We start from the raw sequence: 24,530 nt of genomic DNA, 5'->3' as shown, positions 1-24,530 counted from the left end.
AAAAAAGAAAATTGCTTAATTTTTCTACACTCTTTGAGATCCTTAGTTTGGATTTAAATAACCCTCTCCTCCTTATGCAGTCCAAGAAGCACACACCAGCTTAAATAAAAAGCACTTAATTCAATAATAATCTCATTCACTTGACTACTCAAGTTTTTCTTGGTAGCTGTTGTTATAAGAGTTGAAACCCTCAGCAGCTTCTGCTTACCAAAACAGTGATTTTCGTGCAAACCTACTTCTCTCCATTTTAGTCACCCTAAAGGGGCGGCTGAGGCTCCGGATTCAGACTCCTCCTTGGGTGGCACATGATATATAGCTTTGGATGAAGTTAGCTTTTAACTCACAAGTGCTTCTCTTTGAGCTCACGTTCAAGAACTAGTTAAAAGTGCTTATCCAAAAAGCTTAAGCTGTTCCACTATTTGATTAGAGATATATTATTTCTTACGATTTAGAGAAGGAAGAGAAGTATGGAGCAGAAGAACGAGATGGAAAAGGTTGATGATGTGATGTTGCCGGGTTTTCGGTTTCACCCGACCGATGAGGAGCTTGTAGGGTTTTACCTGAAGAGAAAATTCCAGCAGAGGGTTCTTCCCATTGAACTGATTAAGCAAGTTGACATTTATAAATATGATCCCTGGGATCTTCCAAGTAAGTTAACTTGTCTCTGATTCATTCTTATAAAGTGCTTTTTAGTTTAGATTTTTAAACTGTTTGCCCTTTTCATGTTTTGGATCTGTCTCAAGTTTATGATGTGTATGGCCAATTTAGAAAAGTTAAAAGTGTTTTCTGCAGAAAAAAACTCTTCTACCTGCGTTTGACTAGAGAGAAAAACTCAAACTTTATGAAGCGTTCTCTGTCAATCTAGTAGGTGCTTCTTGAGGAAGCACTTTGATTTTTAAAATAAATTTCATATATTCTTCTTGCTTTTTGCTTGACTTTTCAAATTAATGAGCGTATAGCAACTGTCACTGAACTTGTAAGTTGTATTTCATCTGTGCAAGCAGAGCTGGCAAGTACTGGGGAGAAAGAGTGGTACTTCTACTGCCCGAGGGACCGAAAATACAAGAACAGCACTAGGCCTAATCGCGTCACAGGAGCCGGGTTTTGGAAAGCAACCGGAACAGACCGGCCTATCTATTCTTCGGAAGGCTCCAAGTGCATAGGTTTAAAGAAGTCCCTTGTGTTCTACAGAGGCAGAGCTGCAAAAGGGATCAAAACTGACTGGATGATGCACGAGTTTCGGTTGCCTTCTCTCTCAAATTCAGTTCCACCAAAAAAGCTCTTAGATAAAAGCCTCCCTCCAAATGTAAGTACTAGTTAAAAATTTGGAAACCGAAGTAAAATAATCGGGCTACGAAAATATTGTTCATTTTTTATTAAAGAACTGACTGTCGACATGTCATTATTAATGGTTGTATTTGTCTAGTCAATAAAACGTGCCAACATGTTATTGCTCTGCTGATTAAAATACTTCATGGTGTGCAGGATTCATGGGCAATTTGCAGGATTTTCAAGAAAACAAACTCCATGGCACAGAGAGCACTTTCTCACTCTTGGGACTCTCAGTTTCCAGAGCCTACGGCAGCTGGTTTATTCACCCAACAGTTCAGCTCAGAGGACATGTCTTGCACAACTGACATGGGATCAACCATGCAGTTTTGGAATAACAATGACTTGCAACAAGCATCTAACACAAACTACTCTTCCTTTGACACTCTTCCTTACAAACCAATCAACCCTACCGTGTCGAAACCCTCCATGTTCGACGGAGAGTTTCCCAACAGCTTCATGTTCTCGCCGGCTGAACTGTCCGGAACTATGAACCCTGCGTTAATCGATGATTTAAGCAACCCCGCAGGGAGCATAGACTTCGATGGTTCACAGCAGCAGTTCACCGGCTTTTCGATCAGTTTGCAGCAACAGGATCAGATGCAAGGAAACACGGGGACATCAGAAAACGAAGGGGGATTCAGGAAGAACATGAGTAGTAGTAGTAATAGTACAAGCCAGTGGGGAAGCAGCAGCATCAGATCAATTGGTTTTCCCTTCAGTTTGGCTTCAGATGATGAGTCTTGGAAGCCAACTCTGCCTTCTTATTCACCACCTTATCCTAGTAGCTATTCTACAAACAAATGCTACACTTGATGCAAATCATTTTGCGAAAGAGAATATATTTGGTAGGGCTGCCTGATTAGGACAATTTTCACATTGGGCAGACCAAAATACAAAGAGATCTCATACTTTTATGAGGAGCGTCTACAAATGATGTAGTCGGACATCCTACCCAAAATTTTATCCTCAAGTGGTTGACCCCTTGTAATCATGTAGTTAGTATCAAAAATTCAAAATCATACTTCTAAACTCCTAGTCCTTTTAGTGTGTCATTGTACAGTTTCTTACATTCCAATCATACAAGTTTAGGCAATATGTTGTTTATTTTGTGTAGCACTTTGCGCAGTTGAGGTTGATGAAGGCTACAACTTAGCACCAACCAAATGGCCATAACATTTTAGATCCTCTAAAAATGTTAAAGCTTTTGAAGGTCCCAAATGCCTGCGTCCAATTATTGATAACTATAGATTGTGCCTTACAAATTGAGATGAATTTACGAGAATATGACCTAAATAACAGATGTGAGGGTAGTCAGACTAGCTAGAACAAATATGTTATTTCTATGCACTCAAGTTTGAATCCTCATCCTCACAATTTAGATTAGAAATTATAATCTTGTTTTTTTTTTTAAAAAAAGAGGATAACTCTAATAAAATAATTTGAGACGAAAAGATTAATGAATTCAAATTCGAATTCTCCTTCTTGTAATCCGCATGTTTGTAAAGTTCTAGAATTTGGGAGAAAGCCAGCAATAAAAAAAAAAAAACTAATGAAAATGGCTTGAAAACTGTAAATTTTAACGAAAATGACAAAATAAAAAAATAAAGTGAATAGCACCAGGATTGATTTTTTAATGTTAAAATATAATTTTTCGTTAAAGTGAACAGTACTATAAGATTTTCGTTAAAATTTCTAATAATAAAAAAGGATGCAGGCTTACTATTATTAGTCCCAGATGAAACCCAAGCCCACAATCTTAAACCGACCTAAGTAAAAGAAAGAGTGAAAAATCAGCCTCAAAAAGTCAAAACCCAAAAGCAGCTTCTGGGTTTTAGGTTTTTGCTGGGGAAAACCCCCACCGTCCGCTTTCTCTCAATTTTCTCTGGCTCTCAAATTCTCTCAGGTTTGCTCGCTATAATCCAATCGTTTCAAACTCACTTGTTATTTCTTTGAATTTTTCCCAAATTTCTGAGCTTTTTTTTAAATTTGTTTATCATTTCTTTGAGCTTTTTAAATTTTATGCGAGTGTTTAACAATGGCTAGAGGCCCGGCAAGTTCTTTGTTTCGAATTTATGCTTCCAAGAAGAACATATCTAGGTTTAGGGTTTTGATATGGAATCAATATGTTAGTTCTTCTGCGCCATATGACCGCTCTGTATCCTCAAATTTCCAATTTTGTACCGCTTTCGATGTTCCGAATCACCGTTCGTTTTCGACGGGATTCAGGGACCTAATTCGGGTTAGATTGCCCCCCGAAGGCCCAAATTTCACAGGCTGCGGTACCTTTGATGCGAAACCATTTTCGACTACTGTGAAAGATGGGGAGGATGAGGAGGATAATGGGGTTTGTAGTAGTAGAATGGTGGATTCTGAATGTGATTTTGATGCAGATGCTGGGAAAATTTTGGACTTTGTAAATGAGGGTAGTGCTCGCAATTTGTCGAATTGGGGAGATGCAGAGGGATTCAGGGACCTAATTCGGGTTAGATTGCCCCCCGAAGGCCCAAATTTCACAGGCTGCGGTACCTTTGATGCGAAACCATTTTCGACTACTGTGAAAGATGGGGAGGATGAGGAGGATAATGGGGTTTGTAGTAGTAGAATGGTGGATTCTGAATGTGATTTTGATGCAGATGCTGGGAAAATTTTGGACTTTGTAAATGAGGGTAGTGCTCGCAATTTGTCGAATTGGGGAGATGCAGATGAGGGTAATGAGGGTGTGGTTTGTGATTCGATGGTTGTTGAGTCGGAAAGTGGTGATGAGAATGTGAGTTCAGCGAAACCTGTGAACTTTCAGCAGGTTGCGTCACGTGAGCCTGTTGAATTGTATCGTGAGCTTTGCGATGCTGACAAGGGTGCAAAGCAGAGACGGGCTGATTGGGAGACTCTTCAAGAGATATTCCGGAATTTTGGCAATTCGGGTTGGGCATGCGATCAGGCTCTTGCAATATACATTGGACGTTCATTTTTCCCTACTGCCGTGCACAAGTTTCGGAATTTTTTCTTCAAAAAGTGTTCGGCTGATGTTGCCAAATATGTGGTATCCCTTGGTTCATCTAATGATGCTGTGAAATTTTTGTTTCCTATATTTGTTGAATATTGTTTAGAAGAATTTCCAGATGAGATCAAGCGGTTTCGTAGTATGATTGAATCAGCTGATCTCACTAAGCCTCATACATGGTTTCCATTTGCACGGGCTATGAAGCGTAAGATAATTTATCACTGTGGTCCAACCAATAGTGGTAAAACATACAATGCTTTGCAACGGTTTATGGAAGCAAAGAAGGGCATTTACTGCAGTCCTCTGAGATTATTGGCTATGGAAGTCTTTGATAAAGTCAACGGGCATGGAGTTTATTGTAGCCTTCACACAGGACAAGAAAAGAAATTTGTCCCATTCTCAAACCATGTTGCTTGCACTGTCGAAATGGTGTCAACTGATGAAATGTATGATGTTGCCGTGATTGATGAAATTCAGATGATGGCAGACCCATATAGAGGTTTTGCATGGACAAGAGCGTTGCTTGGGCTGAAGGCTGACGAGATACATTTGTGTGGAGATCCAAGTGTTCTGAATATTGTTCGACAAATCTGTTCAGAAACTGGCGATGAGTTGCACGAGCAGCATTATGAGAGGTTTAAGCCATTGGTGGTTGAAGCCAAAACGCTCTTGGGAGATCTTAAAAATGTTCGGTCTGGAGACTGTGTGGTTGCTTTTTCTAGGAGAGAGGTATTTGAGGTTAAAATTGCAATTGAAAAACACACTAATCATCGTTGTTGTGTTATTTATGGTGCCTTGCCACCAGAGACTCGTCGACAGCAAGCGAATTTGTTTAATGATCAAAATAATGAATACGATGTGCTTGTTGCTACTGATGCAGTGGGAATGGGTCTGAATCTCAATATCAGGAGGGTTGTGTTCTTTACCCTGGCAAAGTACAATGGTGACAAAACTGTCGCGGTTCCAGCGTCTCAGGTGAAGCAGATTGCTGGAAGAGCTGGTCGGAGAGGAAGCATCTATCCAGACGGACTCACAACCACATTGAATTTAGATGATCTGGATTACTTAATTGAAAGTCTAAAGCAACCTTTTGACGAAGTTAAGAAAGTGGGCCTTTTCCCTTTCTTTGAGCAGGTTGAGCTATTCGCAGGGAAAATTCCTGATGTTACGTTCTGCCAGCTACTTGAAAAATTTAGTGAAAATTGTCGTCTGGATGGTTCATACTTCCTGTGTCGACATGATCATATAAAGAAGGTTGCAAATATGTTACAGAAGGTTTCGGAACTATCTCTGGAGGATCGTTTTAACTTCTGTTTTGCCCCAGTTAATATCAAAGACCCAAGAGCTATGTATCATCTTCTAAGGTTTGCTTCATCATATGGTCAGAAACTCCCTGTCAACATTGCTATGGGCGTACCAACGGGATCTGCCCGTAACAATAAGGAGCTCTTGGATCTGGAGACCAAGCACCAAGTTTGTTCTATGTATATGTGGTTGTCACACCACTTCAAGAAGGAAACGTTTCCATACTGGAAGAAGGCTGAGGCAATGGCCTCGGATATTGCTGAGTTGTTGGGCAAGTCTCTAGCCAATGCCAATTGGAAACCAGAGTCGAGGCAGGCAGAGAACCAAAAGTTTCTTGAACAGAAGCAAAATAGTTATGAGAGGCCAAGGTCACTCATCAAGCTGTATGAGAAGTAAGTTTCGATATGTTTTGATTATTTTTTTAACTGTTCTCCAAATATTATCGATTCAGAGGCATCTGTGAAATGTATACTTGGGATCTTTCGATATGTTTCTTAATTTGTTTGCCTTACCATTTCACAGTGCTAACGATTTCTTCTGATTTGTAGGAAAAAGCATGACCGGTCTGTACAACATGAGCTTGGAGAGAAAGTAACTGCTTAGTGTTCTTGCAGGTAATTTTTCCACTAACCACATTCTATATCTGCCACAATTGCCTGAAGTACTGAGTAGAAGTAGAGTTGTTCCGTAACTACGTACTACATTGATTGGTTGAGTTCTTTGCATTTCTTTTTTTAGCAAGTCATAGTTTGACAATAAATTTCAAATAATTGAACTGAACTTGTCGCACGAACAATGTGTCGGTTCTTATATCATATGTTAATATAAACCTTTCCATATTCTTTCGAATATGATTGAGTTGACAACAGAATGATATTTTGCAGGCAAGGATTGGAGATTTGATGAACAAATGCCGTGTGGCACTCGATGAGTGCAAACCAGTAGTTAGAGATAGACAACCACGAGGGCAGATGTGAGATGTTAGTCTAGAACTGTGTAGTTTACCGTCATCTGGGAGCGTCATGTGGACAGACTTTGCAACATTTACCGTGTTACAAAGACACAGCAGGTTTGCTACTCTTATGAGCTCACCCTATTTTCGAGTATGGTGGTGGTTCGCTTTTAGAATAGGAAACATGTTCAAATATCTCAACTGAGTACGAGTAAGATGCAACTATATTGTTCAAAATTAAAGGACAAGAAAGAGAGTTGTTTAATCATTTTCAGGATAACTAATTATGGCTAACAGTTTATGTAAATTCTTTTCGTTGTAAGATTACCGACAGTGATTTGGATTAACCGGAAGCTCTCTTTCCGGTTGGTTGACCAAACAATCCAGGCAAGTAACTATGTGAATCACTTTGTTTTACCATAATTGGCATGTCCGAAAAGTAATTTCGAGCATAAAACACGAGATGAACAAAACTAGTTATATCAGTAGAACGCTTCTGCTATCATGTTCTTTCCTTCTTCTAGGTGATATATGGCTACTGCTCAAGGGCAAACTCTACGGTTTTGATCGGAGTCCAAAAGTATTTTCTAGTGTGACAGGAAGGAGAAGCTACGCCCAACCCGCCTTTTCTTTTTACTTTTTCCATGTGCATATCTACAGTTTACCTGCACCCTCTAACAATGTATATAAAATCGTAATTTTTAGTTCACCGGCTACTGATCTCACCTTGTAGAAATCGAATTGACGAAGGTAGAATCCCGATTATTTGTTCCTTTTTCTTGCAAGGGTCTCTAAAACCAAACGCCATTGTGGATTGCTCCAAGGCCTCATCCTCCAAGCCATCATCTTCAATAAAAAAAAAATTAAAAAAAAATCTAAGAAATATACTAAGCATTCTTACTAGTAATAACCTTCGTAAATATTCAGCTCAGATAATGCATATGTTCTTAAGGGCTACTTAGATACTGAGATACTGCTTTTCACTCAAGAGTTGTTGCCCCTTTTCTAGTCGGTAAGAAGTAGTGTAGATATGCAGCTCATATATTGAACGTGTTCTTACTGGTAAGAATACGTGCGAATAAAAGGGGAACTGCAAGGCGCTTTGAGTGTATGACAAAGGTTGTGGTGAATCCTGGGATTTGGTACATGAGTTGGAGAAAGATTTGATGAAGTCACTGAGCTTAGAGAAGCCAACGCGCAAATGATCCAATTCGAAGCTAACATAATCCCTCAATTCACTTTTCAGAGAGGAGAGAGCGTATTCTCCACTCGGATGCCTTGGAAGACGTTGTAAGAAGCGATCGAGGAAACCACTTCTTGCAAGCCTTTAGCCATACATGCATGCTTTTACTGTCCTTGGGGCTGCTGATATTATGTGCTTGAGTTGATGTGTTTGGTTGGCCTTGGACTACCTTATCAAGCCAAGAACCTTGTTCGCGTTTATTTGCTTCCATAGCCATCTCGCTGGAGACACCTTTGCTGGAACTGGAAGTGGTGGAGATTGGCAATTGCAATTCTTCTCTTGTTCTTGTTGTCGAAGTGACATTTCCTCCGACTCAGCTGCCATTTTTGGTATTAGACTTTTTATTTCGACTGGCTTGCCTGCCATGGTGACATAGTGTGCTTGAACAGCTGCAGAAACAGACTTCTCCTCTTTAGATCTGACAAATCCAAAGTCTCGAGATTGCATCTTGTTTTCCATTTGAGCTAAAATGACCATGGCATCTTCCACCGGCCCAAATTCGTTTTCAAAACTTCACAAAGAAACGTATGAACATTACGTTATCCAGAGAAATAGAGTTGAATACATCTGTTACACAAATCAATGAAGAATGCTCGAGTATTCGTAATTCATACAACTTAAACTTACATACAGAGTTTTCTTAGGGTGGCAAGATTAACCTGAGTCTACTGAAGGAGGAAGTCCTCCTCCGAAGACGCGCTTGAGTGCTAATGCTTTAGCAATACGAAAATGATTCTGGGCTGCTCCCTGCTTCATTTCCGATTCTCCTCCACTCCATGTGCATAAAAGCACTTGGATCCTCTAACACATCCACGAGGAGAATCGAAGTATTTACAAATCTCTGCCTTGTTGCTGGAGTGAATAGTTCTCGCACACACACAGAGAGTATGGAAACTTGAGAACGTACTAATAGATTAAGGACATACGCATGCACAAGCACTTTCAGTAGTGGTGTCTTCATCTTGCATGGTTAGAAGTGCTTCGCAGGTGCTTGAGAAAGCCTCGTCGCCTCTTGAACAAGCATGGCATTTATGTTGATTGGTACCATCAAAATTGAAAACCAATAGTTAGGAATGTGGAATCAAATGTACAGCTGGTACACGTTTCGAAAATCAACTTACTGAGGCTAACAGTACTGGTTGGGTTCAGCAATATCAAACGCCAATCTTGCGAGTTTGTCAGGTCGATAGGTCTTTGTCTACTGGTAGTGTTAACAGTTTTGCAGACACGGAGATGAACGTTAGCAGTCGAAGTTTGAATTCTGAGAGCCAGCTTCCAAGAGGCAAATAGAGAATAAATACTAACAACATTGAACTGCATGAGTAGGTTCAAGTGCTTCTTACCGCAGATTGGGAATTTCACTATTTGTTCCTCTGGCTCACTCGTGCACCATGCTTAATGAGAAGCCATAAAATTCTGAAACAAGAAATCAATCAGAATTTATATAGGCAATTAACTCTATGCATTTGTGTGTGATTGAGAGGGAGAGAGAGACACTATCTGCTGTGGATACAATATATGAGCTAAATATTTACACAGCTTTTATTTGCACTTGTTCTTACCGAAAAGAACACGTTCAATATCTAAGCTGAATATTTACGCATCTTTTAAACGGTAAGAACATTTGCAGTATCTGAGTTGAATATTTACAAAGGTTATTACCAGTAAGAACGCTTCATATATTTCCTAGATTTTTTTTTTAAACTAGTTCGAAATAGTAGGTAAAGTGTTAGAAAAATGCATGGCTGGTAATGACTCGTCTTGACATGCTAACCTTTTCATCATGGCACGCCATAACAAGCCTTGCGAATTGTCGACAAAATGCATGGTGTGCATAACATGCATTCTGCCAACAGTTTGCAACGCTTGTCATGTCGTGGCCAACGATGATGTTCAGGCGTGCCACGATGTGAGGGTTACCATGTCGAGACAAGTCATGACATGTAATTTTCTAACACTTTGACATGCTAACCCTCACATTATAACATGTCAAACCATTAATGTTAATAGGTGTTACACAGAAAGGAAAAAACAAAATTGCACGACGGTGCACCTTTCTCAGCTTTACCTTAACAATGTCGTTGGCTTTAGAAATTTTCCTTTGAATTCTCTCAGATGAACCAGCTCTGTCATACGCCGATCATATACATAAGCCTCTCTCTCCTTTTCAAATTCTTAGTTTCAATTTCCTAAATTTTTCGAAAAGCCAAGCGGAGCATTACGATTTATAAAAAGAATAAAAATTGGACATCAGCAAAGCTTGTCATGTCGTGGCCTACAAACCCAATGATATTTTGATGTGCCACAATGCTGGAACCTCTGACAATAACAGATTGGACATCAAGGGAGTTGTTTAAGAAGTGACACGTACACTACGGTGAGGATGTGAAAAGACTGTAAAGCCCTCGAGACCTCACTCTCGTGTACACACACGCACAACAATCAGTACAAAACCCTCTCGCTGATTTTCCCTCGCTTTCCAGAGTAAAATTAGGGTTTTGCTTTGCCTCCAGAGCTAGGGTTTTGCTTTCTCACGATGGTGGCGGACGCGGCGAAGCAGCCCAAGCTCACTGAGCGAGCTCCGGAGGACGACGCCGATCACCTTGACAAGGAGCTCGTGCTCTCCGTCGAGAAGTTGCAGGAGGTTCAAGACGAACTCGACAAGGTTCTGCAACCTCCCTGTTCTCTCTGTTCTCTCTCTCTCTCTCTCTCTCTCTCTCTGCTGCGTATATTTGTGTATAAATATATGTATTGGCAATTTGTATGTATAAAGGCGTCTGCATATCATAGCTCATAAGTGTAGCTCTCAATTTCAATTTCGATTTTATTTTAATTTTTGCTATTTGTATTGGAATTCAATCACCGTGTAGAGCTTTACATATTTTTAATTTCGTCCTTCATTTATTTTTGTGGTTTGGTTGGTGTTTTTGTTCGAATTCGAATTCGTATGTTTCTTGGTGTTTTAGAGAATGTGACCTTAGGCAGTATCATTGGGTAAAGATAAATTGGGTTTTTTCTTCTTCCAAGGTTTAGTAATAAACAACTAGAATTTTATATTGATGGAGAGTCTATTTAGGCATTTTGGGTTAGTTGCGAGTCTCGCCAAAACTTATTTCTTTCTTTTCGTCATTATAAAAGAAAAATCACGCACAAGCACTGTTCTAAAAATCCCACCTAGGCGCTAGGCAGTTGGCAACCATCCCGATTACTGTCTAGGCATTTGAAAATTAAGAAAAGGCGCCTAGACTTACTGAGGCACCCGCCTAGCTCGCTCAGACCCGCCCAGGCAGGTGCCTAGGTTGCGATTCACTTAGACAGAAAACAAATAACTTTCATTTTGCATTTTATTTTATTTTTCAATAAATTATAAGAGACTTGTTAAATACTTAAATGAACACACATTATATGCTTGTTTCTCATATTTTCATTATGTTCCAATACTTCATAATATACTGTCGTTCTATTTTATGGTTTATGATGAAATTATATATATTTAGAGTATAAACATAAACTTATTCACACGAAATATAATAGATTTACTTAAATCCGCCTAATCCACTTAGGCACCCGCCTAGGCCCCGTTTAGCCTTCTAGGCGCTAGGCCCCAGCCCACCGTCCGACTAGTGCCTTGCGTCTTTTAGAACCTTGTGCATAAGATTGAGTGTTTTGTTTCTTTTTTCATCAACTTCGTAAGAATTACTAGCATTTACAATTTGTGGGAAATGTAGTTAGCAACGTTAGTGGGTCATATACTGACAATGTTAATAAATGAATTTCGTACGAAACCTTCCTTTTGGATTTGTTGATTTGTGATAAGAAGGTTATTCTGGAAAATTTTGATGGGAGAATTTAAATAACAAGGGATGTATGCATGTGCCCGTATATGTTATCTTTAAGCCTTGAGCACCTGTCAATGTTTATATCAGAATGGTTTGGTTCATTGGATAAGCTTAAGATTTCATTTTGGTATATAATGCTGATGAAGCTTGAAATTGCATTGGCACCCCACAGGTTGATGATGAAGAGAATGACAAGGTTTTGGAAATTGAGCAAAAGTATAACGAGATACGCAGGCCCGTCTATGTGAAGCGGAATGAGATAATAAAAACCATTCCTGACTTTTGGCTAACTTCTGTTAGTGATCCGATATATGTCATATTCATCTTTTTTAGAATGTTTAATGGTTGATACATAATTTGGGCATGTATATAACTTGTGCATTATTGTTGCACGCAGTTCATGAGCCATCCTGTACTTTGTGATATTTTGAGTGCAGAAGACCAGAAGGTCAGACAAATACTTTGTTAAAAATTTTTACTTTTAGAGTAAATTTTCGTGTTTCCTCCTACTGTCTTAATTCTCTCAGCTGACTGGAATTGATCAATTCTGTGTATTTACCAATTCTCTTCTTTTCTTCTTCACATAGATTTTCAAGCATTTAAAGTCTATTGATGTGGTGGACTTCAAAGATGATAAGACGATAGGATACTCCGTCACATTTGTAAGCTCCTTCTTTTCGTGTTGACTTTACCTTGGGGACACGCACATTCTATTGTCTGTTCTCCATGCATGCTGCTTTTCTTTGTTCTTTTTGAATTTTGCTCCAATTATATAATGCCCATTTTTCTCTGATAGTGTTTGAATTACTCTTTGCTAATGCTTCTTTCTAATGCCTCTGTTTCAGAACTTTAATAACAACCCTTATTTTGAAGATACAAAGCTGACGAAAACTTTTACATATATTGATGGTGAGACAACAAAAATTACTGGTACTCCCGTCAAATGGAAGGAGGGCATGGTATTCACCGCATTTGCCACTTTGGCTCTTGTCTTCTTTTTTCTCTCTTCTTTTCTCCCTTCATAGAACTGGAGTTGTAAACTGTGTAGGGTCTTGCAAATGGAGTTACTGACGTGAAAAATGGAAAGAAACGACCACATGTTGATGAGAGGTTATGTTCTTTTGATTCTATGTGTTCGTTTATAGCTAATCTGTTCTATTAGGCTGGGGTTCAAGGGTTTATAAGCTATTAGGACCTCTTTTTGCTTGGCATAAAGTGTGAGTCCCCTGTTTTTTGTACATCTGAACCAAGAAGCAAAACATCTTTTGTACTGCTATGTATTCCATGTTGTATGCCCTTATAAAGGTGCAATTGAGTACTACTTTAATAAGAATTAAATGCTTCAAATTTTTGTTAACATAGGAATTTATTACGTTGAGGATCTTATTTCTTATTCCTGTTTCCATATATATTTTGTAGTTCTTGCTCTTTGACTCACCCATTGGCATTTTAATTATTGCAGCTTCTTCAGTTTGTTTAACGAAACTGAACATAAAGATATAGATGCGATTCATGATGAGGTAACGTCCGTTTTTGTTTATCTATATTCACTGAGTAACGCTTGTATGTATCTGTGCATGCTAATTTTTCATATGTAAAATGCTTCTTTTAAAAGGAAAATCACCTGATGGTTATCACTCATAACCATCAAAATTAATGGTATTTGCTTGCCAATGTGTAGTTTTTAGTTATAGTTTCATCCTTTTAAGGTTTAACTGTTGCCAATTCCTGCACGGTTTAAATTGAAGTTAAAAAAAATCTGCTTTTATTTTCCTTTTTAATCTCTACTGATCTTTCATTTACTGTGACATTGCAGGTGGTAGAGATAATTAAGAATGACTTATGGCCCAACCCTCTAAAGTATTTTAATAACGTAATAGTCTCTCTTCATGAGTGTATATTTGTTATTTTTAATACATCAACTGATCACTTCGGTTTTTTTTATTTAAAAGTACTTGGGTAACATCTATAGATCCCTTTTTTAAGGCCTTTGGAACAAACGGGATGGATTCTCGTCTCCTAGACTTGTCGGGAGTGCTAGTCTATCTCCAGGACTTGTTGGGAGTGCTAATCTATCTACCAAGACTAACCCGGGCAGGCAGGGTAACTTTTTATATTTGTTGTTTCAGGAGGCTGATGAGGAGGAGGTCGATGAAGAGGATTCTGAAGATGATGAAATGGTAACGAAGACGAAATTTCATTGCCTATATGTTGTGTACATCATTATTCTTCTTTTCTAACTCATACAGAAAAAATGGTTTATTACTAATGCGGGTTGTGGTTAGACCCGATGTTGAAAAAATGTGATGCTTACATGAATTACATCTTCTGTGGTGTGTATAGGCATGTCATGCGAGTGATATATCCGTAGTTTAGTTGACGATTCGATAGGTTCTCTGTGTTTCTTTGTTTTGCCTCCTTTTACTGTGGCAAATGGTTGCATTGTGAAAATAGTCTGAGTCACTACATGTTGTCTGTACCGAATAGAGTTCTTGCTCTTGCATAACGCAGTGGCACGCCAACGTGTTACAAAACCATAACAGCAAATTCAGTTCTGCTTTCGGAGCATGGTTTTACTTTTCATATTCATGGGCGGGTTATGAGAGGCTGGTCGATCAGCCCACTCATGCCCCACAAAACAGGATCCCATCCCCTCGAGTCTTACGAGTATATATTCCTTCTAGTGAGAGTTGATCACCTTGGATGTTAGTGTGGAATTGGTGACTAACAACTTCTGAATGCATATGTGCAGGAGAATGGTGACGAAGAAGATGATGAAGACGACGATGACGAGGAAGATAGCTAGATTCTTCTCGGGCCGACTTCTCTTTCATGGATTATGTCTTGGTCGATCAGCGATATGTACCGTTGTAGTAGGATACATGGGAAGAGAAGAGGACTTGTAGCTTATTAATCCCCCACAGCAGACTTGTCGCATATAAATTAGTCTCAGTTTATCGTTTAGGCCTTTTGGGTTTTGTTTTGGTGCGCAGAGTCTGTTTTAGGATTCATGCAGCTGACCTCACTTAATTGGATACGACTTTGTAGACGTTCTTATACAATTCAGTCTTATAGCCAATGAGGTTTTAAAGCTTAAAAGATGTTGGTTTTTTTCGTTACATTGGGGATAATCGAATCCCGGGGCTTAGGACCCCTAATCCCGACCAAACAACCCGCCCTTCCTCGTCGCCTGAGCTAACCTCAAGGGCTTAAACCTTACAGATCTTGTTAGGTAAAGATTTGCGTAACTCCTCACTTTGGTTCTTGAGATTTGAAATCAATAGAAGTGGTTTTTAAGATTGTCCATTATTAATCATTTTGGTCATTCCAAGAAAAATCTCTATTAAATAAAAATAAAATGACAAAAATGCCTTCACTTTTTTGTCAAATCCTTTTGGCCTATGGTTTGTTAAATTGAAAGTATTTTTGTCATTTTAATCCTTATTTAACATAATTTTTTACGAAATGACCAACATGATTGATGATGAACAATCTTAAAGACCATTTCTATTGATTTCAAATTTCAGGAATCAAAGTGAGGAGTGTTACAAATCTCAGGAACCACTTTGGCTAAAAAGCCATAAAATAAAGAAGACCGCCGTCAACAACCCACATCACCGAGATTCCTCAAACATGTCCGGCCGAAAAATCGGTTCTCTAAAAAGCATTCAACTTCTGCACCAGACTCTCAGAGTTCGAATTCTTCCCCTCCTAATATTGCTTGTATAAAAAAAAAATTAAAAAAAAAGTGCAATATGAAAGTTGGAATTCAGAGCAACTGTATTCCCAGCTGAAGTGTATGCCAACATTTCCTTGAAATTCTCCAAAATCTCCCAAATAGCGAACGATATGAATCCTCCATGGCTATTGTATTTGCACAAATTACACCTTAACTAAGAAGAAAATAGGGATTGAATCCATCCCATATTGCATCCTCTCCCAATTTAGGGATCACGTTGTCACCGTTGGAGCCAACAGCATCCTCGTGCGATTTAACGACCAACAAATACAGGTTAGAGATCAAAGGGTTCCTGAGAAACGGATTGATAGCTTTACCGAGTTCTGCAACATCAGACAGTAGATGCTTGTTATCACCAGTTTTCCCATTGAGTACGCACTTCGAGAGGGTATGAAAGGCAAGCAAATTGGCATAAAGCGGCAGAAATGCATCCTTGTGGTTGCCCGCTCCACCAACCCAATCAGCTCCACCTAGTTTCGCGATGCGGTCCTTGGCAAATGCAGTCAACTGGCAAGAAAATCTGAGTCTCCAATCGCGTAGATAATCACTAAACTGTTGCTTGTTCAGAAAGTCAGCTGCCCAAGATTTTGAAAACGGAAGGTTCTCCAGTTGCGAACAGCATAGTTGACAGACGAACAGCTTTTCCTCATGATGATTATCGATCTCCTTATCAAATACCTGTCTCACAAGATCTCCTTTCAGCACCTCACGATTTGATGCATTCAGCACCCAGCGTAAAAGATAATCGAAATACCCAATCCAGTGACCAAAGATGGAAGATAGATGCTCAAAACAAGACCCGATCACTTTCTCCACTTGAGTCGGAACAACTCCACTACGAGAGCTTCCAGATCTTTTGCTCGTAAAACTCCCCTGAATACCAATGGCAAGCCTTTCTCTAATCTCATCATCTTCATCCTCCAGCAGCTGGATACATGTGAACCATATATCTAGTATTTGATGCCCGTAGAAATTAACCGCTTCTTTTGGTTCAAAAGTAGAGCATGAATTTTCAGAAGGGATTCGGCTATTGAATACAGTGGAACTGATAAGCGCAGCTTGCTCTAGCAAACCAGATGCTATGATAGACTCTGCCGCTGCCATGCGCATGTTTATTGGCTCAGACGAAGCACTATGTTTCATAATTACGTTGGTGAAAAAGGAAATTATGCTATAAAGTCGGGTCAACTGTTCTAACCAATCAGAGTCACTGTTGTCAATAAGAATAGAAGTTGTAAATAAACCTGCAAACCGCTTTACGCAGATTCCGAAGCAGCAGATGAGTGTTTGTTGAGCTTTTGCATGTCTTGTGACCTTGTACAAGGAAATCAACTTATCCCAAAGCAGAAACACAGAATCACATTCCATACTGCCAACGTAAATTGTTTCCGTGCATTTTGCATCCCCAAGTTTCTGGAACTGCAGCGTGTTCCAAGTGAATAGAATCCTCAGTATGTAATATGAGCATCTGTGGTACTTCTCCACATCCAATATATTAACCAATGTCGTTTGGAGGTTAGTTCTGACCCAGTGCTGAATAACCCTAATCTCACTGCTGATGTCATGGGACTCGTTACCAGATTCTGTTGATGTTATGAATTTCAGCAGCCACTTCAATGTTGCAAGTCGAACTTCATAATCTGAATCTGACAAAGAGCGGACCAGCCTTTCCTGGAGTCCCGCAAAAGAGTTTTCCATTTCAGGTATCTCTGCATATCTTGAATTATTCTGAGAATACCTCTGAGGCGTCTGAAAAACATCTTCAGCCATTTTCTCTGATGCTTGAAACACGCAACTGAAATAGGAGACTGCTGCTTGTTGTCGGAGTTCTGCCATGGTTGGATCATAATATGAATGCCCGTTAGAAACCTTTACATCTAAGCATTCTGTAGATAACTCCAAAGTTAGGTTGCGAAGAGCATAAATTTTTTTGCTAGTATGGCACGTCCTTGCAATACTGAGCATGTGATCCAGTAACTTTAGGAAAGAAGCATTGAGGATTGGACAAGGGCACAATCTGGGCTTTCCGATCCATGAATGCGCTAAAAGAGCTTGAAACAAATCACCAAGAATCTGATCTTTCTTTGAGGAATCAGCCAGATTTCTACAGTTTGTATCCAGGAGAGAACTCAACTGCAGTAGAATTCCATGGATCCAATTATATGAACTCTGGTGTCTTCTTTCAGTTTTGTGAAGTAATAGGGACGATTCGGGAGTCAGTGCAGCTTGGTCATCTATTCTGGGCAACTCAGATACTATATTGAGGAGAACACTTGGCAGCTTCTCATTAGATACAAGGCCTGTTAAAGCTCTAGATGCAAGAACACGGACTCTTAGATTGCTTTGGGTAGAGCACTTTCTAATGAAGGGCATTAACAAAAAAGGATCCACGTCATCTCCAGTCTCACTTGCGATTGTTGATGGCTTCAGCCTGGATAACAGAATCAAGACGGGGCACAAGCTTGGGTGCACAGCATTTTCTAGGTTGGATTCAGATTGTCCAGATATCCCGTCCGCAAGCAACACTGTCGCAACTTTCAGTTCCTTGAATAGAAATGGATGCAATAAGGGATACCTTCAAGGAAAAAGGATATTTTGATTAGGTAAAAGTTTACTCAGAAAACCTAATAAAATGTCAAAGCATTCAGCAAGAACCCATGACAGTAAGAAATAATTAGTCAAGGCATCCATAATTAGTCAAGGCATCCATACCGATGAAAAAATTCAACCCCAGTTAGTGCACGTCTTGACGACTCTCGTTTTTGGACATTAAGGAATCCAATCATCCGACGTACCAAAGCAGTGTATGCCTGACAAGCACTGTTCCGAACCTCCCAGTGGGGAGAAGAAAAGGAGCGAATTGAAACAATCATAGCCTCAGCAGAAAAACCTGAGGTGTCAGCAGCCAGGTTGGTATCATTGAAGGCGGCTCTGAGGACATTGAATGCATGTACAGTAGGAATGACACCCTCATCACGGATCTTTGAAACCTTGTCGCTAATATCTATATCTGACGGCACCAGAGACTCAAAAACTTTGCCCGACTTTCTTGAGGGCAATTTACCCATGTCGCCATTAGAGCTGTTGGTTTCAACCAGACCCACAATAGATGCATTAGCAACATCTATGAGCCACCGTAGAGCCCGTGGGAGAAGTTTCTTAGGTGCACCTTCTGGCTCTGAGAGGAACAGTGCTATAAACGCAGCAGGAATACCTGCACTTCTCCTTAACAAGTCATCCACTGTTTGACCCTTGGCCACGGTTCTGTCCATAAGCTGCTCCATCCAGGTTTCTGTTAACTTGCAAAGTCTGAATGAGGACGGCATAATCCAACAAATAAAAGTCATGAGATGCACAGAAACCTTATACATAATAGTATATAATATTACAATGTCCAAACTAGAAAAATAATTTAAAAAAAAAAAAGAAAAAAAAAGGAAAAGAAAAGAAGAAACATACCGGGGATCATTTGAACACAGTAAACGGTTGCAAAGCGCTGTAAATCCGGCCCTTGTTTTATCAATTGCACCGTTGTGCTTCATCTTCAAAAGGACCTCCAAGAAGTGATTCCCAATTCGTTCAAGTTGTTTCAAATCAAGCATTGCATCGGAAGCCATCAGAACTGAAGCATCAGAAGCACAACAAGAGGTGGCTTCTGAATCTAATAATTCTGAGGAAGGGCTACTTGGTAAAGGAATCTTTCTTGTGATAGTTCCCAAAAGAAGACTCACCTGAAAATTAAGGCAAAAATAACATGGTCACATTGACATACATTTACAAAACCTTGGTCTCGACAGTACATAATACGTACGTACTACAACATCATATATCCTAGGCATTTATCATATCAATGACTTATTAACTGCACTCCAACACAAACCCATAAGTAACGCCAATTTAATTACCTCTTTCATCGCAAGCCAACAGCCAACCATTACACTTTGTTCTGATCGCCTGTTACTCTGGACAAGTTTGTAGTTTTTGTCTTCATCCTCCAACTGAGATGTTTTAACCTCCACCTCATCTGGAACCTCTGATAAGAAAGAATCATCATCATCAACCACTTCATCCATGTCCTCAGGGAGATGCCAAGCATCTGCAGAAACCACCCAAAGTGCCAAAGAAGTTATTCGCATTACAAGCTCCAAGAGCTTCTCTAGTGAATGTCTCATCCCTGAGATACTAGACTGTGCTATGTCAGAGTTGAAGTCCAATTCCTCAAAAGCATATCGTAGAGTGAGTAATACCCCGTGAACAAAGCTGTTCCGACAAGCTTCAGAAAGATCCTTCTCCCCTTCCTCTATGGAAACGTCCAACCAATCAATTAGTGACCTAACATATTCCATCACGGGATATCCAGTATTATAAGTTTGATTATCTCCGTTTTCCATGGCAGACTCTGTACGAAGACAAGCTACATTAACTGAAGCTTGAACAGTCCATCCTAGCTGTAAGACATACTTCCTGAAAATCAGCCTTAAGGTCAGAGCTCCAGCATCAGTTTCTCTCACTCGTGGACTGCAAACTAATTTCTTAGCCCATAAAATCACATTCTTGACCATACCTTCATCTGAAATTCCAGGAAGTGGGGTTGGAAAATGTAACAAGATGCGAAAAGAATTCTCTCTCAGCTTGTCCCAGCTATCAATTATGGATCCCACTAACAACAAAGTTGAATCAGGTGAGGTCATTCCTTTATTATACGGATAGAGCCGGTCTTCCACACATAAAGAACCATTTTTTTCTTGAGTAGCAGGCGCAATGGACCAAACATTGAGCATTATTAGAATGAGCTCCATTGCCATTATTTTTCTCTTATAAGGTGCAGACGGATAGCAAGAGAAAAACAGAAATGAACTTAACCACCTCATGAAATAAAAAAGATCGCTCGCTCTGTTTGCTTCAGTATGTTCACTTCCATTTGAAGGATGCATTCCATTGCTGTTACTATGCTCCAGGGGTTGCCAGCGTCCCTGCTTAATTTGTCTCTCCAAGGCTGTTCGGACCCGAGCAAAAAACTTTCTGAACAAGCTACTCCACTTCATTTGGAAAGCTGTAGAGCAACACCTCATGTTCAATGGCACTGCTTCCTTTAATAACATGAGCTCTAAATGGGAAGGTAAACTAGCTGTCTTGGGATTCAAGAAAAGTGTCTCTGCAGCATCCACGCGTAATGAATCATCAACATGGGTCAATGCCAGCACTAGCCACTCAACACAAACTTCAACCTTTATCCCCTTGATAGAAACAAGAGCCTGTCGGTCGGGGAAATTTGTTTCTAGTTCACCAAAATTTTCATGTGCTGCGTAATCAATGTCCCCTTCAAGCAATGCAAGTAAACGAGATACCTTCAGCAGTGAAACTAAGATGGCCACTTTCTGTTCAACTCTCAGTTCCATGTTTCCATGATAGAGCTCAGGACATAACAGTTGACTTTCACCCTTGCTCAGACCAACTGAAATAAAAGCAAGCATAGCAAATATACTGTCCTTGTCCACTTCAAGTAAAATTGGCAGAGCATAAGTGTTCAAATTAGAGCGGAGCTTTGAAACCCCAGAAGCAAGTCCAGACAAAAATGGAGGCAGACAATGCCCCCTATAAAGCACATAACCACCTTCAATACCATCACTTCTCCAACACTCGTTACGCAAGTCCTCAAGTAAAATCTTCAAAAATGACGTGAGAGCACAGCACACATCATCATCAATGTACGCATGTGCAGTCTGAAACAGCAAGCCAGGACTCATATCCAACATAGTTTTTGCACCCAATCTCTTTGTCAGTGAACCCAAAGGAACATATCTTCCCTTGCAGCGAGGACCCAGACGAAGAAGATCTGAAGCAATGCTTTGCAAGAATGACCTTATTCTCTCACTACCTTCTGACCAGCGAAGAGTGGATCGAATGTCTAGGAAGAGATCAAAAATGAGATGAACTTGTTTGACTGTTTGACTCAAAGGATCTTCCAAATTATTCCATATGATCCTCAATATCCAGGTTCCCATCTCCACTGGGATCGGATCATAATCCTTGGATGTGATGGTAAGACTAGCTAACATTGAAGTTTTTATTTGTTGCAAACACATCTGCAACACAGTCAATGCATGAAAGTTAAAATGGCTATCGGTAGGGTTCTCGCAGTAGTTACATAACTCAGGCAAAATTCCATCATACAGTATAGTCTTAACGCAGTTGCCACCACTCGTATGACTCTCGTAGCCATTCGAACTACCCTTTGACACATCAAAATGGGTATTAAGCACTGCCCTCGAAACCGCAGTAAGAATCCCCCGTATCAAGCAAAGTCTACTCATGTCAGATAAACTACGAATTTCGGTGTACATATCCCCTTTATAAGGAAGTTTGGCAATGACATTCCTCCTTTCACTATCAGCATTAGCATCTAAACTACTAATACAATCAGTTGGGTGAAAAATACCTTCAATTATAAACAAGCCGAGCTCTTCGGGGCCGAGACACACTTGCAGAGCTGCACAGAAGCTCACTCCAGCAGCCACATAACAATCTCTCGAAAACGCCACCGACTTCAGAACGCTCAAAACGACAGTCACACTCATCTCCAACACATTCAATCGACCATCATTATCAGAACCACCATTAAACTCCTCGAATTTCGAAGGGAAGCGCTGAAGCAGATAATACAAACAAGACAGAGCCTCCTGGCATTGCTCCATAACGATCGGAGAAGGCCGAGAGTACGCTTTCGTCTCCGAAATCAGAGCATCCAAGCTCGAAACCGTATCGGATGCAATTAAAACGGCGCATTCTTCCACAATTTCAACCAAAAACCCCAACTTTGGCATACCCATTACCGATAAGGCCGACCGGGACACACAGAACCGCTTCCCCCTGCCGCCGCCGTAGTCTTCGCATAGCTTCCGATAGCACCGCCGGATCAGAGGCTGGAAAGTTCGCGCCTTTGCCAAAACAGAGACGAGAGTTTTATGCAGAGGCAATGAATTTTCCAGAAACAGAAGCTCCAAGTAAAACGGCGCCGCTTCGGAGACCAGAGCTTCGTCCCCACAGGCGAGTACGTCGCCGAAAGCAGCGGCGAGGCCCTTGGTGTGGTTGAGCTGGGAGTAGGTGGAGTTCAGAGAGACTAGCTCTTTGAGGAGGGAGAAGAACTTTGAGGTGGCGATTTGCGGCGGGAGGGAATTCAGGGAATCGGTGTAGGTGGCGGGGAATACGACGGTGTTGTAGGTGTAGCGGTGGCGGTGCTGGATTGCGCGCCATTTGGAGGACATGGTTGGAAATTGTGAGCTCTGATTGGAGCCGGCAGCGTTGCTAGTGTTTGAAACTTGGAACCAATATGTAGGGCATACGTCAGACCGAACAGACACATTTAGTCTAATTGAATAAGCAATTGGGGATGTTGATGTTGAACTTGTGTACTATTTAGTACAATCATTTTGTTTTTTGTTTTTTTTATGAATAGTTTGAGTTATTGTATTATTATAAGGATGGATTTATGGCATTATTTTTTTTACATAATTTTTTACACATAATTTTGTGAGGCCCACTTTGTTATGTATTTTAATAATTTGAATTGTTTATCTTTTAACACTTCCTCCAAATATCAATGTCTACCAAAAATCATCCAAATATGAAACCCTATGATCATTAGATTAAGACAAATACAAATGTAGTGAATAGTACTAAGAAAATGTAAACATGTGATTTTTCGTTAAAAATAAACAGTACCAAAAATGTTTCATTAAAATTTCATTTAAAATAACACTACGTGACACCCCAAGGTAAGTAACCTCAACTACATCAATCACTCATCGTATTGGGTTTGTTTATGGGCTTCCTTTAGCGTCCAATTGCCGCATCAAACTGAATGAACTTGGGCCCGTATGTACGGTCGAGCACAAAAATACCCCACCAGGTTTTACTTACAACTTTGTTTGGGGGCCCATAATCCATTTTGTCAGTATGCTAGACCTTGACGGTCAGTAGTACCGTAGTAGCATGCAAATTTTGCTCCCATGAATTACCAAATGCATGAAGGAAAGATCTTACATCTCTCGTTGAGATCTGAGGAATGAAAATGCCTATAAATACATGGTTGCTTGCTCTTCAGTCTTTCAATTGACTCGGAAAGAAGAGGTTGCAAATGAGAGTTGACGGACACTGAACCTAATTCCGAAACATGGTTCGGTTTCCTCCTACATCTTATCTACCACTGTCTCTCCAAAATCAATTCAACATTTCATTGTTGTTTTGAAAGCCGTATGTGAGAATTGGAGGGGACTAAACAAATTCCACCAGGGAATTTTTACTTTGTTTGGTTTCCTCCAATATCTCATTTCCGGCTTTAAAAGCCATATTTGAGAATAGGAGAGGGCTAAACAAATTAATCTCCCGATGGAAGCTTCCTAGTTTGTTTAGTTTTCTCCAATATCTCATATCCGGTGCCTACACATAAAAACTTCTCAACATTCCAGTCATCTTTTAAAAGTCGTATGTGAGAACTAGAGGGAACTAAACAAATTAACCAAATAAGAAACTTCTACTTTGTTTAGTTTTCTCCAGTATCTCGTCTCCGACATCTAAAGTAAATGGAAATTACCCATTATTTCTCAATTTAAAAGTTTTATGTGAGAGTTGGAGTGTGCCAAACAAATAAAAATATTAATTGCCATAATTTGTTTGGTTCCATTCATCATCTCATGATCTCATCTCCAACTTATAAAGTTCACTCCCAGACCCAAAAAAAAGCTTTTGTCTCTCTGTATGAAGGGAGAACACAGATTTGGTGAAACATTCATATACCAAAAGTGGCCCTCCATTCTTACAACTTTTAAAAGAACAACTTAATTAAATAAAGGAAAAATCAGCAAAATAATCAAAATAAAAATAAAAAAAAGCATATTATGATAACCAAAAAACTAACTGAGAATAAACTAAAAAAGGAGCATAATGACACGCCGTTAGCATGTGGCAAGAGACTAGTAGTTACATAAAGTCTTAAACTCCGTTGTTTCTCTCTTTGGTGTCAACTGTTGTCTCAGGTTTCCCAATGCTTTTTTCAGTTTATTGAGGGTTTTCTGAAATTAATCGGAAACTGATTCAGCTAACGATAATTACAAAATCCT

The 24,530-nt window shown here is 39.9% G+C and overlaps 4 protein-coding genes across 5 annotated transcripts; 3 read left to right on the top strand and 1 right to left on the bottom strand.

Annotated features, from left to right (window-relative positions):
* The first annotated feature begins 467 nt into the window (after positions 1–467).
* LOC137749569 (protein FEZ-like) lies at positions 468–2,303 on the top strand. Its single transcript, XM_088689726.1, has 3 exons — positions 468–648; positions 1,005–1,306; positions 1,486–2,303. Exons 1-3 carry the CDS (start codon positions 468–470, stop codon positions 2,143–2,145), a joined length of 1,143 nt encoding a protein of 380 aa, XP_088545852.1. The 3' UTR covers positions 2,146–2,303.
* A 911-nt stretch (positions 2,304–3,214) lies between these two features.
* On the top strand, positions 3,215–7,013 carry LOC137707993 (ATP-dependent RNA helicase). Its single transcript, XM_068446952.2, has 3 exons — positions 3,215–6,030; positions 6,187–6,252; positions 6,523–7,013. Exons 1-2 carry the CDS (start codon positions 3,368–3,370, stop codon positions 6,239–6,241), a joined length of 2,718 nt encoding a protein of 905 aa, XP_068303053.2. The 5' UTR covers positions 3,215–3,367; the 3' UTR covers positions 6,242–6,252; positions 6,523–7,013.
* A 3,262-nt stretch (positions 7,014–10,275) lies between these two features.
* Positions 10,276–14,771, top strand: LOC137707809 (NAP1-related protein 2). Its single transcript, XM_068446725.2, has 10 exons — positions 10,276–10,498; positions 11,845–11,967; positions 12,070–12,120; positions 12,260–12,334; positions 12,518–12,631; positions 12,721–12,782; positions 13,135–13,192; positions 13,489–13,545; positions 13,802–13,852; positions 14,425–14,771. Exons 1-10 carry the CDS (start codon positions 10,370–10,372, stop codon positions 14,476–14,478), a joined length of 774 nt encoding a protein of 257 aa, XP_068302826.2. The 5' UTR covers positions 10,276–10,369; the 3' UTR covers positions 14,479–14,771.
* A 379-nt stretch (positions 14,772–15,150) lies between these two features.
* On the bottom strand, positions 15,151–22,784 carry LOC137708032 (uncharacterized). 2 transcript variants are annotated; one of them, XM_088688897.1, is made up of 5 exons: positions 21,851–22,757; positions 19,317–21,497; positions 18,871–19,142; positions 18,124–18,720; positions 15,151–17,986 (listed from the first exon to the last, which is right to left on the bottom strand). In XM_088688897.1, exons 2-5 carry the CDS (start codon positions 21,495–21,497, stop codon positions 15,562–15,564), a joined length of 5,475 nt encoding a protein of 1,824 aa, XP_088545023.1. In that variant the 5' UTR covers positions 21,851–22,757; the 3' UTR covers positions 15,151–15,561. The 2 variants fall into 2 exon arrangements, with proteins under 2 accessions (XP_088545023.1, XP_068303096.2); XM_068446995.2 differs by having other exon boundaries at positions 19,317–22,784.
* Between the last annotated feature and the right edge of the window lie 1,746 nt (positions 22,785–24,530).

The sequence above is a fragment of the Pyrus communis genome, chromosome 17, assembly GCF_041283825.1.
Source record: "Pyrus communis isolate YQ-2024b chromosome 17, ASM4128382v1, whole genome shotgun sequence".
Classification (NCBI taxonomy): Eukaryota; Viridiplantae; Streptophyta; class Magnoliopsida; order Rosales; family Rosaceae; genus Pyrus; species Pyrus communis.
The sequence above is the reverse complement of the archived record's forward strand: the minus strand, read 5'-3'. Positions and strand labels throughout refer to the sequence as shown.

Coding starts and splice junctions, on each gene's coding strand:
- LOC137749569 (XM_088689726.1), top strand. CDS start 468: ATGGAGCAGAAGAACGAGATGGAAAAGGTTGATGATGTGATGTTGCCG. Junction 649..1,004: donor TGATCCCTGGGATCTTCCAA/GTAAGTTAACTT, acceptor CTGTGCAAGCAG/AGCTGGCAAGTACTGGGGAG. Junction 1,307..1,485: donor ATAAAAGCCTCCCTCCAAAT/GTAAGTACTAGT, acceptor CATGGTGTGCAG/GATTCATGGGCAATTTGCAG.
- LOC137707993 (XM_068446952.2), top strand. CDS start 3,368: ATGGCTAGAGGCCCGGCAAGTTCTTTGTTTCGAATTTATGCTTCCAAG. Junction 6,031..6,186: donor CTCATCAAGCTGTATGAGAA/GTAAGTTTCGAT, acceptor TCTGATTTGTAG/GAAAAAGCATGACCGGTCTG.
- LOC137707809 (XM_068446725.2), top strand. CDS start 10,370: ATGGTGGCGGACGCGGCGAAGCAGCCCAAGCTCACTGAGCGAGCTCCG. Junction 13,546..13,801: donor CTCTAAAGTATTTTAATAAC/GTAATAGTCTCT, acceptor TTGTTGTTTCAG/GAGGCTGATGAGGAGGAGGT. Junction 13,853..14,424: donor ATTCTGAAGATGATGAAATG/GTAACGAAGACG, acceptor GCATATGTGCAG/GAGAATGGTGACGAAGAAGA.
- LOC137708032 (XM_068446995.2), bottom strand. CDS start 22,676: ATGTCCTCCAAATGGCGCGCAATCCAGCACCGCCACCGCTACACCTAC. Junction 19,143..19,316: donor GTTGGCTTGCGATGAAAGAG/GTAATTAAATTG, acceptor CTTAATTTTCAG/GTGAGTCTTCTTTTGGGAAC. Junction 17,987..18,123: donor GGGGTTGAATTTTTTCATCG/GTATGGATGCCT, acceptor TTTTCCTTGAAG/GTATCCCTTATTGCATCCAT.